We start from the raw sequence: 16,651 nt of genomic DNA on the forward strand, positions 1-16,651 counted from the left end.
TTAGAGACAAAGCAAGAGTTTCAGCCAAGAAGCAGAGCCAAGATCTATCCCCAGACACACATGTGCGCCCTCTGACCGTGCAGCATACCAGCGCGCTGCGGTCACTGAGTGACCGCGCAGCTGAGCGCTCAAGGTGGGCCAGGTCCGCCCAGGGGACGCTCGGCCCCTTAACGGCGGTGCGCAAAGTGCCAGCACCTGACAGGCCCTGTGCAACCCGGGGGCAGCGGGGAAGGGAGGGACCCATCAGAGGGAAGCAGAGGGGAAGACGGAAAGGAGAGGGCTCCTAGAAGACCTCCCGCGTCTCCCTCAGAGTCGCACCTCCCTGCGAGGTCGCCTCTGCGGCACGGAGCTCCAGGGATCCATCAGGGCCACTCATGAACTGCAAGTGTTTTAAAGCCAGCTTTCTTGGGTGTGACCTGGCTGTAAGCAAACTATTTCATCTCCCCTGTAAAAAGGAGCTAATAACCATTCAGATGTTTTAGAGCGATTATAAGGATTGAATCAAACAATGAGAAGAGTCCTTAGAACACAGTGAACACAGCAGCTTAAGTATTAACTGTCCTCATTACCACCGTCAGCGGTCAGAGCGGTGCATGGCTAATGATGAGTGTCTGATAACTGTTAGCCGTCACACCCACCAGCAATCTTTGTAATTATTAGAGCAAAAAGACACAGAAGGTTCAAACCTGTCTTTGTAATTATTAGAGCACTCCAATTATTATTAATTGTCCAGTTATATTTAGTCTCCTATTTGGTCTGGCCAGTTCTCCAGCTGTGGTGTTTTAGACGCAGTCTAAAACACCACAGACAAACCAGCACTGCGACTCTTCTTGATGCGTGACACGTGGGAGTCCGTGAAGCCTCCTTCCAACGAGCAATGCACGAATCTCTGCTAATTTCCATTTCTCCTGCAAAGCATTTCTTTGGCTGGTGAACGCTAGAGATTTTGAAAATTCATAAATATACTTTACAGCATGAAAAGCTTGGCAATGGGACAGGCTGAAGTTTTTCTGAAAATGATGACGGTTTCCTGGCGGCGGCACTAGTGTCCCCACTCCATCTGGGGGCGGGGCAGCGCAGAGCCCCAGGGGAGGTGCTCCCGTGGCTCTGGGCATCCCTGCTGCCAAGTTCCAGCCGCTCCTGCCAGCGGTGACTCACTGCGCTTGAGGGGCCAGATCAGGGTACATCCTGTCTGTGGGTCTTACCGTAGCAGAAAGTGCACCGCTGCAGGCCCTCCAGCGCTGGCGTGTAATCCGCTCCGGACGGAACCATGATGACCTGGAATGTGCCAGTGTCCTCGATCTGCAAGGAGGGGAAGCAGGAGGAAGAGCTGCCTGGTGGGGTGGCAGGACCCTCCCAGGATGGACTGGAGAGCGCGATGGGGCCCCTGCTAAGGGGGTCCAGGGAGGAAGCACAATGGGGTGGGGTGGGGAGGGGATGGGTGCTGAGACCACTGCCTGGGTTTAAGCTGACTCCCCCTGCAGCTGGATGACAGGTTCCTCCTTTGCCTCGGCTTCTTCCCTCACTTGTGAAACGGAGTCATCACAATCCCTACGAAGACCACTGGGGGCGCTACATCAGTTCCTAACGGAAAAGAACTTTTCTGGCGCCTGGTGGGTGCCTCGCGAGTGGTGACAGACACCAAGCACTTCCACACCCATCGTCGCAAAGCCCAGGGAGCTCGTTCTTCTCACGTCGTCCCTGTTTTATAGATGGGAAACAAGCTCCAAGGAAGGTCAAAGGAAGATCAGACGACATGACACGGAAGCCGTTTAAAGAAGAGGACCCGAGACGCCCCCTCCCCACCAAGTCCCAGAGCAGCAGGAGAAATCAGACGCACAACCCGTTTGCTCAGACACATAGGGAAGCGAGCCTGTGTCGGCTGCTGAGACCTGCCCCACATGTCCACACTGGCTCCAAATTTCATTTGGATTCTGCCAAACTCTCAGATGATTTGAGATGTCAAAGGCATGATGATGATGCATCGAACTAGGGTTTTGTGATATAGCCTCCAAATAAGAATTCATCGCGTCACTAAAATTGACTTCTGTTCTTAATAAAAAACAAGTTTAGGTGTAGGTAAGCACAAGGGAAGAGAATGATGGAAGAAAAAGAGGGAAAATGGAGAAGTGGCAACATGATCTCTTTTGAAATGTCAGGTACTGGCTTCTCACCAGCTTGCACGGAGCCCTTCTGGACAGCCCTGCACAGCTGCGCCCTCGAGTGGACAAGGTTTCTGGTTTTCTACTTTACCCTGTCTCCCCCAGAGACTAGGGCGCACCTGGTCTACACAAGCTGCTCACTCACCATCTGCTGGATGGATGCACCTTGGAACCAAGTCTGACTTCTGAAGGTCACTGTCAAGAATCTGAACCTTCGCTGGGGCTCTTTTAAGATAAACTCCTTCAAGAAAGGAGCAGAGTCCCTAGGTGATTTGGATAGAATCTCTAAGAGGGACTGTTAACCCTCCACAGTTTAAAAAGACAAACCTCACAAAACGTTTTCTTAAGTTCTATGCTAGGCACAGAGCTTTGAGGGGATGGGTGGAATTGCATCTGTTTGAATTTATATCACAAGTACCACCAACCATTTGCATCAGGATATTAAGAGTTGTCTCCTGTTTTGTGACTAAATAAAGGCCAGGGGCCATGGGGGCTCCCAGTAAACCGGGAATGAAGAGGACTCCGTGCGCACCCAGATCCATCCACTTCCGAGCTGCTGCCTCCGTGTAACCTGGCCCCAGTCTTCTCAGTTATGTGCTTTTTCTTTCATGAGCCTCGTACATCAGCCTGTTCAGCTGCATAATTCTGAGTTAGTTCAAAGATGCTAACAGTGGGTTCAGCTCCTTTACAAGCCAGACTTTAATACTGTTCAACAGATTTTCATTTTGCATCAAGCAACTGATAACAGTCATATTTAAAGCAAAAGCTAGCATCCTGGCGTGCTCACCAGAAGCTCCAAGGGCCTGGGGCGTGGAGTGACATCATTTCACCTTCACCACCAGCCCCAGGAGACAAGCTCTGCTCTCCGTACTTTACAGAGGAGTACCACCTTTCAGTCTGGTCTGCTCATTTTTAACAATTTCACAGAAAATTAGGGAGCTGGAAAGGGCCCCAGAAGGCTGCTTCCTCATAGCTGCCAGTCTCCAAGAGGGACAGAAGTCAACAGGTGAGTGACCTCTCACAAAAAGGTGGCATCTTGACCACCTACCTTGAGCCATCTGGCCTATGACAATATAAGTCAATCCTGCCTTCGGGAAGTTCTTAGTTAAGTCTAACCTGGGGTTTGCCCTGCTGTTTCCCTAATAAGAGGTTTCTCTGACTTGGAGTTCAGCTGGTAATAATCTTCCACACACTTGAAGACAGTGACTCACTTTCTCTACATGAAATAACATTCAAATGCTTGTCCTGCTGGTTCAAGGTGCATTCTTCCAACACCCTTGGTGGCTGCTTGGGACCCCTCCCCAGGCTCTCCCCACGAACGGAGAACAAGACAGCATACTGGGTGGACACGGAACTTTGCCGGGTCCAGCGGGCCTTCTGTGTGGACCCCCTGCCATAGGGTGTTTTCAAGGTCATTGTGATCCTGGGCGGTTGATTTAGAAATGCTACACAGTAAGATTTTAAGCTGCAACTTAAGAAGCTGTAGCTGGCATGACTCTTCCTTTATAAAATGTGGACATCGACATGATCGGTGAAGTTATCCAATCAGTCCGTTGGTTAACACCTACGGCAATGACCGCCACCCTGGCCGTGTCAGTGACATCCGGGAACATTTACTGGCCGTTATTAAGTATTTTTACACTCAGAGGCAACTCAGAAAGGCCCTCAGAGGAGCGCTAGAATAGCAAGCCTGGGTTCAAGCCCTGATGTTGCCACTTCTAATCTGTGAACCCGGGCATGTAGGTCAGGTTCTCCAGGCTCGGTTTTCTCATCCAGCCAACGGGAGTAACAATTATTCCCGTCTCATGCAGACTGCTTGTGAGCATGGAACAGGATAATGCGTTTAGAGGGCTTGGCATCTTCCCGGTTGGTAGCAATAAATGCTTAGTACAGTTCTAAACATCGGCAAAAGGAGAAGCAAGTCCTATGACAGGGTTCCCCTTCTTACCGCGAACGAGCGCCGGACGGAGGGCACGTTGGTGAAGGCGATCACCACTGGGATGATGTCCAGGGCGCTGAACTCCAAGGTGGCCGTGGTGATGGTCTGGGGGTCGGCGGACGGGCCTCCGCTGAAGAAGGTGGCGACCCGGCGGGTGTGCGCGCCCGGGAGCGCGCGCTTGAACACGTGCCTGGAGACGAACCTCATGGCCTGGCCGACCTCCCGGCCGGCTGAGGACCGCTCGTAAGGAAGGGCCTGGATTTCCCGGAGGAGTCGGTCCTTCCCGTAGGCGTCCGAGAAGCGGATGAGGTGCCTGGCGTGGGAGTCGTAGGCGAGGACGGCCACGCGCGCGCCTGCGGGGCAGCTGTGCTCCCGGACCCGGAGGCCCCGCACCACGGAGGACATCATCTCCTTCATCCGCGCAAACTCCGGCTCCGTGACGCCCCGGGACTGGTCCAGCGCGAACACCAGCTCGGTGGGATGCACGGGGCACTCGGGTTTCCCTACGAGGCAAGGGCACCTTTACCCGGAGCGCACTCGCTTAACACAGACGAAAGGTACCTGCTTGGGAGGCCGAGTACCTCTAGACGTGCAGTATTAAAATAACTGAACGTTAAATCATGAGATACTAATCACTTAAATAGTAGAACAAACACTTAAAATATTAAGTGTGGAAACCTTGAATAATTACAGATGCTATCAGAGAAACTGTGTGCTTTTAAAATGAAACACAAGAGGCGGTGGCAGGGTACAGCTCAGCCGCAGAGCACATGCTCATTAGCACGCACAAGGTCCTGGGTTCAGTCCCCAGTACCTCCATTAAATAAATGGTAATAATTTAAAAAGAAAAAACAAAAATGAAGCACAAGGGAAAGTCTCTAATCCGATTTGCGTTTTAATGCAATTTGTAAGTTCATTACCAAACTCCTTCTAAATAATAAAGAGTTCAGGGGTATGCCCGTTTGCCTCCAGAGATTAGACCAATGGTACTGTGTTTGTTGCTGAAACTTCTCTCTGTTAAATACACTTCACGATACTTTTTTTTTTTTTTTAATTTAATGAGGAAACGTAACAGGGTTTACAAAGGGATGGCGGTCCAAGCCCTGCTGATAATCTCAGGCAGACTGGGAGAGGACTGACAGCCTGTAAGAACCACCATTAGATGCAGAGAGTGGGCACCGCAGGGACGTGTTTAAGCCCTGGCCCAACTACTCACTGGCTGTGTGACCTGGCCCCTGTGACTTACCCTCTCTGAGCCTCAGTGTGCTCATCTCTTTATTGGCCGTCCTAACCTCACCCCCTGCCTGTGTTGAGGATGGAGTGAATCAGCACAGGGAAAGTTCTTAGGACAGCAGTGCCTGGCACGTAGCAGGTGCTCAATCAACATAACCATTACTGTTATAATTATCATTACAGACTTACTCACTGAGAGAACTACGACTTAAAAGAATGCAGAAAGCTTTAACTGATACATTTTTACTTAACAGTTAGAAATGCAGGTTTAACCAATAAATATACCTTACGACTTAGAGAAACTCTGAAGTATGATGATTAAACTCGTATGTAAGTGTTACAATGTATTCATTGCTCCCAGTGCATCCTTTTTAATGCTCGCATCCTGGTCACAGCGGGAGATTTCTATGTGACTGGTTGTCGTTCACCTCCCCCACTACTTCACGAAGCGCAGAGACAGGGACAGTGTCTCTGGATCTGCGATGGTTAGTCCCATCTATTCGTGTTTAGTCTCATAAACACTAAATGAACAAGAGCCAAACACAGACAGTTCTCTGCAGCAGGTGCAGGAAGGAGAGACGGAAGCCTGGCGTCAAGATGCACACTGGTAGGAGGAAATCTGGATGGCGCGCACCCCCTGGAGGGAGGCCTCCTCGCGTTCAGAGGCCAGTGAGTCGGCTCATCCCAGGTGAGCTCAGAACTCAGACCCACCGGGGCCGGGCCTCACCGCCTGAGTGCCAGAGTTTCAACTCCCTCTGGGCCTGGACTCTGTGACCATCACAAACAGAAGGACCAGTAAGAATAAATGTTCAACCCCAATCAGACTGGATCTCAATGGAGACAGGACAGAATTCATTAGCTTCTGAGTCTGAGTGGGCTGAGCAGATACTTAAAAAAAAAAAAAAATTGAGCCCATGTCAATTTCACACTCACACACACAGAGTCAGATTAAGACCAAACATGACAGTGGTTCTGTGAGCTTTTTCTCTGGGCTCCTATTTCATATGAGGGCAACAGCAGCAAAACTACAGTGCAGCTTCGGGTGTCATTTAGAGATAAAGGGAAATAATATTCTGCACTCACCAAAGAGAAGGAAAAATTCAAGTTTTCAGGAAAAGACACCTAAGGGCTAATTCAGCTTGCTGCCAGGACCCCAGGGATTTTGAGGAGACTGGGCTGGATTGTGGTGGCACCAAGGAGGGTCCCCTCCAGGTGTGGATCCCCACCTGGGGACCCAAGGTGGCTCTGTGGCTCCGCCCTGCACACTGATGGTGTCTGCTGGGCACAGAGCAGGTGACGGAGGAAGGGGAACCAAACACCACCACGTGCCTAACACCCAGCAGAGTGGCCAGTCCAGGCCACCGCTGCGTCTGCCTGGAGGAGCTCAACACGTCCCCTGCCCCCAGGGCCAGTCCTCTGACTTACGCCCATCCCCTCTGCAAGCCCTCTTCCACAGCAGCCCCCAAATAAGCGTTAACAAACTGTTCACCAGTTCACGTTCTTCCCTTCAATCCTTCCCATAAACGTTGGAGCACCTTCCCACTTAAATGACGTCCGGCCTCCTTCTTAAACCCACAGAGCTCAGCGTGGTCTGGCCCCTGCCTCCTCCTCCTCCCCATCTTCACACGCCAGCCTCCCCCTCCTCCCCGTGTCCCAGTCACACTGGGCTTCCGTCAGCTCCTAGCAGACCCCTGGGTCTGTCTTTGCACGCACAGGACCCCCTGCCTGGCTCTCGCAAAGCTGGCTTCTTTTCCTTCTTCATCCTAACTTCCATGCTATCACCTCAAAGAGGAGTCCTACACCCAGAGACATTTCTCCCCTCCCCTAGCTATATTCCGTGACAGAACACCTCATTCTTTCTCTCACAGCAACTAAGGGATTCTGTGGTTCCTTCCTTTGTTTATTATCTGGGTCCTCCACTAGAGTGGAAGCTTCTGAACACAGAGTTTACGTCCATCTAATTCAGCCCTGCGTCGCCTGCATCTCAGAGACTGGCACCTAATAGGCTTTGAATAAGTACTTGTTGGGTGAGTGAACACGTAATCAGAGGGCAAGAGTTGATGGGTGATACCAAAGGTATAAGGGTATAAAGGTGTAAGTAGGGGATGACAGGTCTACACGAAAACATCACGTAACGAGTGTCTGTAACGTACCTGGAAACTGGTGCACAGAGATACTGACCCAACTTGGCAATTAACATCAGCTATGAGCTCCAGAGATTTTATCTGAGTGACACGTGCAGCTCACTTGCCGTCTGATCATCCTTACCTTTCTTCTCCACACTTTTGCCCTTGGCATCTTAATCCCTAACCACTGGACTACAGAGGTAATACGGCACACAAAGAGAGAGAGAAGATGGAAGAGGGGAGAGATACTATTACAGAAATTCTCTCGGTGAGGTAAATGGTGATATTGGCCCTTAAAATACGAGTAATTAAAAAAATCAAGCCACTCGGTTGACAAATAGCTGGGAGACTCAGCTTCAACTCAAGTGATTTATTGGAGGCAGGTCTGCGCTACCAGTATGAGGCAGCAGAGAGTCCAGATAAAATTTATACAATTTGGCAGGCAACCCACGGGGCTAAGCCATCTTTCCAGATGTCTGACATTTTGGAGCTTGATTATAAGAGGCTGTAAATAAAGATTACTCACCGTGTCTGCTGGCTGGGGAAGAAAAACAAAGGAGACCGGGTTATTATTTGGGAGGACAGCAGCATTCTGTACTGTTAAGGAAATCGTGACAGCTGAGGCCCTGCCTTGGGGGCTTTTTGTAGCTGATTCAAAAATCAAGGCAGCAGATGGGGTTTGGAGAAGTACAGACAGGTACAGCCTCTTGGTAAAAGCGCAGTGCCTCCCACAGGGAACAGGCTGGGAGAAGGACAGCCCTGCATCAGCCACGTGCAGCCAGCTGTCGGAGCCAAAGGGAAGGGACATTACGTTGCAGGAGGGTGCACAGAATTTGTAAAGTCGAAAGGTGCTAACCTCTTTCTACTCTCAATTTTCCCCACCGAGATCCCTCTAGCTGCCAATTATTCGTGTGCACACAGATCGATGTGTTTATGTATGTGTATGTGCTTATGTGCGTGTATGTGTGTCAACATCAGAGGTGGATTTATTCTGAAGCAAATGAAGCTTAAGCTTTAGGACTGCGCCGTCCAACACGAAAAGCTACCAGCTTTATGCGACAATTTACATCTGAATCAATTAAAATCAAATGCAACAAATTCAGCTTCTCAGTTACACTCACCACCTTTCAAGACTCAAAGTCACAAGTGGCTAGTGGCTACCATACTGGACCCTGCAGAGGACACTTCCATCACTGCAGAAAGTTCTGGGCAGCACTGCGCTCAACCTCTCACCCTCGGGGGCCCCCCTCGCAAGACCCCAACACCTGTTCACGTGGTCATGTGCTTTTACACTACGCAGAAGTCACTGGGTGTGATTCCCTTTCCTGTTCTAAAGGACAATTTTGAAATCATTTTGTACCTAATTCTGGATTTATACTTTTGTATTGAACCCCTTAAATTTTGCAAGATCAGAAGGGAGGGTATATTTCTGTGGTAGAGTGCGTGCTTAGCATGCACGAGGTCTGAGGTTTGAGTCCCCAATACCTCCATCTAAAATAAATAAAATAAATAAATGAACCTAATCATCCCCTCCAAAAAAAATTAAAAACAAAAGTTCAGGTCTCAACACACTTGGATCTACCCGTGAATCAGCATAGTTCATGGGGCTCCCATGTCAGAAAGCCCACTGCGCTAATCCGGCCCCCAAGCAACTCATCTTCACGACCCAGTGTATATATTTTGACTCCCATCATGGATGGTTCCATTCTCCTACAAAAGGAAAGTTGCATTCAAAGCTTGTACAAGTCTGTGTCTCTGAGACCAAGGTTCTCTACAGAAATGGGTTCTGATTTGTCTATTTCTCTCTCTTCTCAATGCTTTGAGGGGACTCTGACATCCTTTTCAGTCCTCCTGTTGATTTGGGAAGTCACTACGCGTTGTAGCTGAACCTTAGCTGACTCTCCTCACCCTGTCCCTGGAGTTCCTTTGATGGCGCTAACACACCTTTTGATAGAAGAGGATGCTAGGTGGGTCTCAAAGCAAACTCAAAAGAGCATTTGCCAAATTGCAGTGACTTTTTGCTTTTAAAATGTTGAGAGAGGAAAGACAAGACAGACAGAAGGAGCCATTTCGCAAGCAAACGAGTCTAAGTAAAGGCAAGCAAGCCCAGGTTCTCAGGGAAGGAGGAGGAAAGGTGAACTGAAGTCAGGGCTCCCACCCACTGGGACAGCCCCGGGACGCTGGCTCTTTCAAACCAGCTGAATTCTGTCCTATCAGTGACTGTCAGGGGCCTACAATCATTGTAAAAAGCTGAACACAACTCTCCACCGGTTGATTTCACCACCAGGAGAGCGCTGACCTCGTCCCCGCTTTCCCTGGAGGAAAAGTCCTAGATCTGTTAACCCTTAGTGCACGGAACATATTCCAACAGACATGCTGGTACCCAGACCGGGCGTTAATAGTCACCAATCTACACTGACTCAAAAGCTATGCGGTGACATCTCTAAGGTTACGGCACTGGCTGGTAAATGGTCTCAATTTCGAGTGCAGAATTTGCGGCTTTTCTTCAAGGAAGGCGGACCACCCAGGTGAGCATTTTCAGAGGGGTACTTACGGCTGTGGTCCCGCACATACTGAATGAGGTCACACGTCTGCAGTTGAAAAATAAGACAGAAAGAATTAACCCTCAGCCTGCCAGGCCCTGCAGCTGAGAAATAAATCCACATCACAGGTGCTCAGGCTCTGTTGGGAGTCAGCAGATACGTACGGAGAATGAAGCCAATCCTTTGGCTCCCTTGACACCCTGGGGAAACAAGAAGAAGGTGGTTTTACTGCTCCAGACACACACATCAGGAGACTGAGGGCGCACGAAAACTACCCTAAGAAAAGGGTCACTTCTAAAGGTTTTTATTCTAAGTTAGAGGCAGAGAAGGATTTAGGTAGGGTGCTCATAACCCAGTATTATTTCTTTTCCTTTTACAGAAGTGCTCAGGGGTGGGAAGGGCTGAGATGCTGGTGGTGACAATGAGAAGGGAGGGGGTCTCGTGTGAGGGAGAGCAGCGGGTGGGGGGTCAGGAGGCACGGACTTCCAGTGAGAAGATGGGTTAGTTCCAGGGGCATCACGTACAGCGTGGGGACTACAGTTAACAGCGCTGCATTAGGTCCTGATCATCTCAATCGATGCAGAAAAAGCATTTGGTAAAATTCAACACCCATTTATGATAAAAACTCTTGCCAAAGTGGGTATAGAGGGAACATATCTCAACATCATAAAAGCTATATATGACAAACCTACAGCCAGCATAGCACTCAACGGTGAAAAACTCAAAACCTTCCCACTAAAATCTGGGACAAGACAAGGCTGCCCACTATCACCGCTCCTATTCAACATAGTCTTGGAAGTCCTGGCCACAGCGATCAGGCAAGAGAGAGAAATAAAAGGGATCCAAATTGGAAAAGAAGAGGTGAAAGTGTCACTATATGCTGACGACATGTTACTATATATAGAAAACCCTAAAAGGTCCACACAAAAACTACTAGAGCTGATCGAAGAATTCAGCAAGGTAGCAGGTTACAAGATTAACGTTCAAAAATCAGTTGCATTTCTTTACACTAACGATGAATCAACAGAAAAAAGAATGTAAAGAAATAATCCCCTTTAAAATAGCACCCAAAGTAATAAAATATCTGGGAATAAATCTAACCAAGGAGGTGAAAGAATTATATACAGAAAACTATAAACCACTGATGAAGGAAATTAAAGAAGACTTTAAAAAATGGAAATATATCCCATGCTCTTGGATTGGAAGAATCAATATTGTTAAAATGGTCACACTGCCCAAGGCAATCTACAGGTTTAATGCAATCCCTATCAAATTACCCAGGACATATTTCACAGAAGTAGAACAAAGCATAATAAAATTCATATGGATCCACAAAAGACCTAGAATTGCCAAAGCATTACTGAAGAGAAAGAAAGAGGCTGGAGGAATAACTCCCAGACTTCAGACACTACTATAGAGCTACAGTGATCAAGACAGCATGGTATTGGTACAAAAACAGACCTATAGACCAATGGAACAGAATAGAGAGCCCAGAAATGAACCCACAAACTTTTGGTCAACTAATCTTTGACAAAGGAGGCAAGAAAAACAATGGAATAAAGACAGTCTCTTCAGCAAATGGTGTTGGGAAAACGGGACAGCAGCATGTAAAGCAGTGAAGCTAGAACACTCCCTTACACCATACACAAAAATCAACTCAAAGTGGATCAAAGACTTAAACATAAGACAAGATACAATAAACATCCTAGAGGAAAATATAGGCAAAACATTATCTGACATACATCTCAAAAATGTTCTCCTAGAAGAAATAAAAGCAAGAAGAAACAAATGGGACCTAATGAAACTTACAAGCTTCTGCACAGCAAAGGAAACCATAAGTAAAACAAAAAGACAACCTACGGAATGGGAGAAAATCTTTGCAAATGGAACCGACAAAGGCTTGATCTCCAGAATATATAAGCAGCTCCTACGACTTAATAAGAAACAACCAAACAACCCAATCCAAAGATGGGCAAAAGACCTGAACAAGCAATTCTCCAAGGAAGAAATACAAATGATCAATAGGAACATGAAAAAATGCTCAATATCACTAATTATCAGAGAAATGCAAATCAAAACTACAATGAGGTATGGCCAGTTTCTAAGAGAGTAGCTGTTAAAAGTTCTCCTCATGAGAAAAAAAAGTGTACCTATGTGAAGTGATGGATGTTAATTAAACTTATCCTGGCCATCACTTCACAGTACATCCAAATAGCAAATCATTACATTGTATGCTTAAAACTGATACAGTTACAGGTTAATTTGACCTCCATGAAGCTGGGAAAAACTTATACAACCTAGCTTAAGAAACATCTGTTTATATCAAGTTTTTTTTAAAAAAAAATGAATGTACATTGAAAAAAATGCAAAACAAAAGAAAGTACCGAGCAGGGAACACTCAGTGGGGCCGGGTGAGGGTGTGACGGGGTGTGAGGGTCCCTTTCCTTTCTGCCGGACGCTGCCCTCTGCTCCCTCTCCTTCCCAAGTCGGGGGGATGCTGTGGTCCTTGTTCACACCGACGCTGCCCGTCATCAGCTCGTGATCAGTAACGTTCAAAGGGGAAGAACTGTAAGCAGTGAGCCCCCAGTGGCCGCTTTCCTCCAGCGGCATCTCTAGATGATGCAGGTTGTCCAGGAGCTAAGGATGTGGCTGCCCCTCCTTAAGACAGAGGTTCCAAGTCCCCCCAGTGCTCTGCCTGCCCACCGGGTGGCCCGGAGCGGAACCCTCATCTGCTCCCGTCACCAGCTGGCCGACAAGGTGACCAGACTCACACCTAACACCTGGAGAGGTAATCCTTGTTGTCTTCCAAACATGAATATGTATCTCTCTCGGGGACAGGAAGACCAGAGGGGGACTGGTTTTAATTTCATACATCCAGTCCCCTCTTTGGAACAAGAAGGGTCTGGCTACTCTCAAACAGAGACACTTGGGGGAAAGATGCCCTGAAGAAAATAAATTCCGTGTGAATGTAACGTAGTAACTTAGTCACTATTTGTGCACTTTTTTCCCTCTCTCTTTCATTCGACTACTTACTAAAATAAGAAAAGGGCAAGGCTTGGACAGATACAGAACATTCACTGAGAAGCCCCACTGTAGTCTAGTGCTTCTCATTTCCTTCCTCAAGTCCCCCACCACCCAATGTTTAATTGGCATTTTTCCCCCTCCTCTCTGAGCACATTAAGGTGGAAAAATAGTGCAAATCACTGCCAAGCTGCAATCACAGGAGGCACACGCATATGGATCGTGAAGACTTCGCGCACTGAGAAAAGGAACTGATGTGATGGATGGTTTTTTAACTTACCTTGCGTCCAGGAGGTCCCAGCTCCCCAGGGGATCCCGGTTCTCCTGGAAGCCCCGCGGACACCTCAAAGCAGAATGCATTCACTTTAAAATCGTATTTATACATGTATGTGTGGGTGGGGGTGTGGGTGTTTTCAGCTTCAAAGGTAATATACTTCCATTTTAGAAAATTGCTGCGGATTCTTTTTTCCTTCTGTGCACTTTTCAGAAGCTCACAGAAGGAAAAAAAATCCTCAGGAATCTCTTCTCCGCCTCTCTCCCCAATAATCCTTGTTAACATTTTCGCGTCTTTTCTTCTAGTCTTTTATTTATTTATCCTTTTGGTATTAATCTCTATATATTTTACAATATTATACTTTTTCCTGTTGCCTTTTAAACTAAGTAGATATCTCTGGGCATTTTCATGTTACCAAATATTCTTTTGTAAAAATCACCTTTCACGGCTGCTGCAGTATTCCATGACACGGATATATCATGATTTATTTAACGGTTGGCATTTAAGTTTTCTGTTATTGAATAAGCAATGCCACTGCAAAGTCATACGTGCGGTTCTGGTTATTTCCTTAGGGAAGCTTGCTAGGACAAAGGAGAAATTTTTATCTAAATGAATTTTTATCTAAATTTATCTATATTTGGGGGGAGCGTATAGCTCAGTGGTACAGTGCGTGCTTAGCAAGCACGAAGTCCTGGGTTCAGTGCCCAGTGCCTCCATCAAAATAAATAAATAAAATAAATAAACCTAATCCCCCCCCCAAAAAACCCCAAACAAATAAGTATCTACATTTACTAGGTGACCACACTGAAAAACAAACAGATGAAAAAAAAAAAAACCCCAGAAAAATAAAAATTTAAATATAAGGGGGGAGCGTATACCTCAGTGGTAGAGTGCGCGCTTAGCATGCACAAGGTCCTGGGTTCAGTCCCCAGTCCCTCCGTTAAATAAATATATAAATAAATAAAAATAAATAAACCTAAATGTAAAAACCGTTGAAACAACAACAACAAGAAAACATTTAAGAGCTGGCTGGAAATGGGGAAAAACAGCAGAAAATAAAAACAATGGTTGACTATTTATCGCATGCATGTGCCGTCAACAATGCAATTTCTCATCAAGAAAGCCACAGTTTAGTTTAAGAAGTAGGACAATGTTTTTCTGTTCATTCAAAAGGTCATGAGATTTATAACTTTCATAGGAATAAAGAACCAAGCTGTCTAAAATCAGCTTAATTTTTAAGAAGGTTGCCCACAGAATGGCAAATAATTATCAATGTCCTCTGGGCACTCCAGCGATATTCACAGCACGCTGGGTTAAGTGGGGGAAAAAAACCCAACCACTGTACTGATCATATTTTATTTAGAAGGTATAGATTAGCCTCCAGGGAAAAAAATGACAGACTGAATATATGTATTCACTTTTGCTCCCTTCCCAGTGTCTCACTAAATTACTAGTAAGATTTTTTTTTAAGGCAAAAAAACAAAAACAAAAACAAAAAAACAAAAAAACCAGCATGGGGATAATAAGAAAGGAGACAACAGCCACCAAACTTGGGAAGCTGGAAAGAGCACAAGTCAAAGTATCACATGACTCGGCAGAGCTGGAAAAAAGCCGAATCTGAGACCCACAGCAGGAACGCCAGGAACCTGTGATTTCTAACATGTTCTCCCAAGATGCTTCTAGAATTGGAGGTGAAACGGAGAGGCTAAATAAGGCAGACTGACTGAAAATCATTTTAGAAATCCCCCAGACCCCTCCCCATTCTCCACAGGTGGGTGAATGTCCCTTCTTCTACCCAAAGACCGAGGGGAAACCGAGGTGCCTGCGCGAGGGCGCTCCAGGCAGAGCCGAGGCCAGCGGCCCTGCTCAGGGCACGGGAGACTGAACAAAGGTGTGGAGGAGATGCGAGGCCCGCTGGGAGGCTGGCACCCAGACCTCCACCCACAGGCAGGAGACTGAGAGAATCTTCTCAGGGTATCTGACCAGACAGAGAGGGCAGACCTAAAGATGCTAGGGGCAGGTGGCTAAGTACTCAGGCAGATCGCCCCCCAGGGCAGCTTGTATTTGCCAAGGCCCACCCATGTCCTCGGGGCTTCCCGGCAGACTTTTTGTCCTCAATTCTCAAGTTGAAAGAGGAAACTTAGTCCCCAGACCTGCGAGACAGAGCAAGACATACACACACACACACACACACACACACAAATCCCACACTGCAGGAAATGGATTACGTTGAGCAGAGAAGACTTAAAAATATGAATGTACATCGTCAGAGAGAGAAGAGATGTTTCAACCAGGAAACAACAATAGGATAGTATAAAAAAGGAATATTCAGAGAGCAAAAATGAGTGCTTGAAAGTTAACATGCGAGAAGAGCCTTGTGATAAGAGAGATTTTCACAGACTGAGAGACAGGGAAGTCATTCGGGCTTACAGATGAGTTCACTTGAATTTGATGCTGGCTGCAACAGCTAGTGGTCTATCAAACATACACTGTACATCTGCTTTAATTATTAAAGACAAGGGCACATGGACCAGAAGAAAAGAATGTTCATGTTGAAAATAAAGATTAAATGCCTCTCTTCCCAGGACGGCAATGCTGCTCCTCCTTTGATGCCAAGCCTCTCTTCTCAGGTGCCAAGGCCACTGTCACTCACTGCATACGTGCTGGTCTGTTCTTTTTTCCTTCTAAACCTTGAAGAAATATACCCCTGACTTGTTAATGGTTCTTTACTCTGACAAGATATAAACCTGTGCTGGAAACCCTGCTTCTCCAGAGCAGTTTCTCAGAGTCACCTGGGGAGTGTGGGCTTCTGGACCGGTCTTCAGTTTGGCTCAAAAAAAACTCTTTCCTATTCTTATGATTGATTGTTTATTGATTATGTATGTTGACACTTGTATGACAAAGTCAAAGAAATCTCCCAGAAAGTAGAGCAAAAAGACAACCTTTAGAGAAATAGGAGGTCCATGGCAGAGGGATTAATATTTTTTCTGTAACAAACCTTATGCAATTAGTTGACTCTTTAAACCAGGGGTCCTTAACCAGAGGGGATTTTGTGTCCCCCGTCCCCCACTCCTGCGGGGACATTTGACAATGTCTGGAGACATTCTGCGCTGTCATAATGGGGGGGGGGGAGGGGTGGTGGATGCTGACATCTACTGGGTAGAGACCAGAGATGCTGCTCTTCATCCTACAATGCACAGGACGGCCCCTCCTCCTGCAATTATCCAGCCCCGAACGTCAGTAGTGCGGAGTCTGAGGAACCCTGCCTTGAAGTATGTGCACGTGTAAAGCTGATAAAAAGTACAGACACAAACATACCTGTATACCCAAAACAAGACTGGTTAAAAACCATG

At 47.0% G+C, this 16,651-nt stretch overlaps 1 protein-coding gene across 1 annotated transcript in view; it reads right to left on the reverse strand.

Annotated features, from left to right (window-relative positions):
- Positions 1–16,651, reverse strand: part of LOC105088769 (collagen alpha-6(VI) chain) — a 167,767-nt gene that overhangs the window by 16,232 nt on the left and 134,884 nt on the right. Inside the window, exons 29-34 of the mRNA XM_064490800.1 lie at positions 13,305–13,367; positions 10,168–10,203; positions 10,015–10,051; positions 7,987–7,998; positions 4,111–4,604; positions 1,206–1,302 (exon numbers count right to left, since the gene is read on the reverse strand). Of these exons, the coding sequence (XP_064346870.1) occupies positions 1,206–1,302; positions 4,111–4,604; positions 7,987–7,998; positions 10,015–10,051; positions 10,168–10,203; positions 13,305–13,367 (739 nt within the window). The remainder of the gene's footprint in view (positions 1–1,205; positions 1,303–4,110; positions 4,605–7,986; positions 7,999–10,014; positions 10,052–10,167; positions 10,204–13,304; positions 13,368–16,651) is intronic.

This window comes from Camelus dromedarius, chromosome 2 (genome assembly GCF_036321535.1).
Source record: "Camelus dromedarius isolate mCamDro1 chromosome 2, mCamDro1.pat, whole genome shotgun sequence".
NCBI lineage: Eukaryota > Metazoa > Chordata > Mammalia > Artiodactyla > Camelidae > Camelus > Camelus dromedarius.